Source organism: Charadrius vociferus, unplaced genomic scaffold (genome assembly GCF_000708025.1).
Source record: "Charadrius vociferus isolate BGI_N301 unplaced genomic scaffold, ASM70802v2 scaffold793, whole genome shotgun sequence".
NCBI classification, from domain to species: Eukaryota; Metazoa; Chordata; class Aves; order Charadriiformes; family Charadriidae; genus Charadrius; species Charadrius vociferus.
Window position 1 is genome coordinate 1,206,701 of NW_009647833.1, and position 1,926 is coordinate 1,208,626.

A 1,926-nucleotide genomic window follows, 5' to 3' on the forward strand; every position below is an offset into this window, starting at 1 on the left:
TTCCAAAATACAATCCCGTGCATTTGTCCTGAAATGCCAATATGACTGACTCTTTGAAGCTGCCGCTGAGGTAAAGCAGCAAGGCATTCATTCAACGCTCTTATTATCCTGTGGACATTCTGCTCCATTCCCTGCAATCATAAAGCATTATTCTGAGCATGAAACCATTAGGATTCACTCAGTGTATTTATTAAACAAGGTTTCTCTAGTCAGAAGTGAAGAACAGAATTTATTTAGCTTAATAGCATGTATTAAAATAACACTCACTACTAGACTGAAAAAAAAAGAATGCAAAAAAACCCACAAACCCACAAAAACTGAAAACCAATAATAGCAAGTTGAGAATAACAGTCTCTAAACTGAAGGCCAAATAATTATTAATTTCCTAAGTTATCATACTCAAATACACCTTTAAAAAATCCATTAATGCTCACTACATGCTTTCATTAGTTCACCTTATATATTGCTCTTCTTTTTCCTCACAAAGAGGATTATCTGCACGTTCTGACTGGCATGCAGTCTCCCTTACACCTTCCTAAAGCCCTTCCATATCTACTCACTGTTGATTTTAATTATGCTAATACCTCATTTCTGGTTATTCTATTCCTAGAACTACCCATCAAACTGATCTACTCAGCAAACTGACCAAATCGTTCCACAAGAGAACCTGTAATCCAGCTTTCACACTTGTGAAGATTCAGATTACTTTGTGATAGACCAGTATGAAGATTCCAAGCAGAAGTATTCAAATATAGTCTACATATAGATGTGAACTATTCTGCACATACATACTTTTAGCTGCATAAACATGACTGTAGGGAGGAGTGCTGGCCTGTTTGGTATCTTTGCTCAGAAATTAGCCCCTGGACTCACTGCAATACTAGGCCAGAGGAATGTTAATACATATTTAACACAATGCACGTAAAGATCTTTAACAGGAGTACATGTTCCTGGTTATTTCCACAGGGAATTTCCAGTGATGATTCCGTCTCACATTAAAGTGCAAAACACCCTTCCAGTTGGCAAGTGGCTGCTGTTTCCTGACTGGAAGCATCAAAGACAACGTCATGGTTCATGACAGAATAGCTTTAGATGATTGTTTTATGCAACTTCCCAAAACCTGGGCCCTTCTTAAAACAAACAGCTTTACTTGAGTTTCTTGAACAATAAACAGAGAGCATTTTAATTTTACTTTCAGACATCCAGACACATGCAGCAACCATCTCCATCATTCTAGGCACAAAAACAACCCAGGAATGACTGAAATGTACATAACATAGCAACACACCCCAGCCACGACAAAGCAAGGCTGGGATCCTGAAATTGCCAGCAGTGTTATTTGCCACCCCTTACCTGTGGTCCAGCTTCCAGACTACTGGTGTGTGCCTGCGTCTCCCTGGAGCAGCTCTCTGCCACCACCTGCCCTCGCTCTGCCTCTACCAACAAGGCTGCCTTAACCGACGTCGTGCCCAAGTCTATGCCCAACACGCAGGCAGGAGCGGGCCTGTCTGCCACCTCGTTGCCCGCCATGGCCACAGGGAGAGGGGATTGCTTTTACCTTCCCCACCGTGCACGGGTCTCTATGTGGCAGCCGGACCAACACCCGCCATGCTGAGCCCCACACTGCTCCTTGCCGCCTCTGAGGGGGCACCTGCCTCAAGAGCCAAGGGTGCCGAGGGCACAAGCTGTGTGGGCTCTCACCCCAGCAGCGCGCAGGGACTGGGCCGGGAAAGGGGCCCGGACTTTGCCCTCTGGCTGAAGATGTCTCCCCTCAGCAGTGCCTGGGCACTATCCCTCCATCTTGAGCGTGACAAACAATCCCTTCCCCCGCCCTCCCCGGCGACCTGCGCCGCTTTAAACGAAACTTCAACAAACTTAGCAAAACGAGAAGCCCGCCCTCCCCTCACAGCTCTCCTTCCTCACACC

At 45.7% G+C, this 1,926-nt stretch overlaps 1 protein-coding gene across 1 annotated transcript in view; it reads right to left on the bottom strand.

Moving 5' to 3' along the window:
- SHPK (sedoheptulokinase) overlaps nucleotides 1-1,530 on the bottom strand; it is an 8,758-nt gene extending 7,228 nt beyond the window's left edge. Inside the window, exons 1-2 of the mRNA XM_009882743.1 lie at nucleotides 1,354-1,530; nucleotides 1-131 (exon numbers count right to left, since the gene is read on the bottom strand). Coding sequence (XP_009881045.1) covers nucleotides 1-131; nucleotides 1,354-1,530 — 308 coding nt within the window. The remainder of the gene's footprint in view (nucleotides 132-1,353) is intronic.
- Between the last annotated feature and the right edge of the window lie 396 nt (nucleotides 1,531-1,926).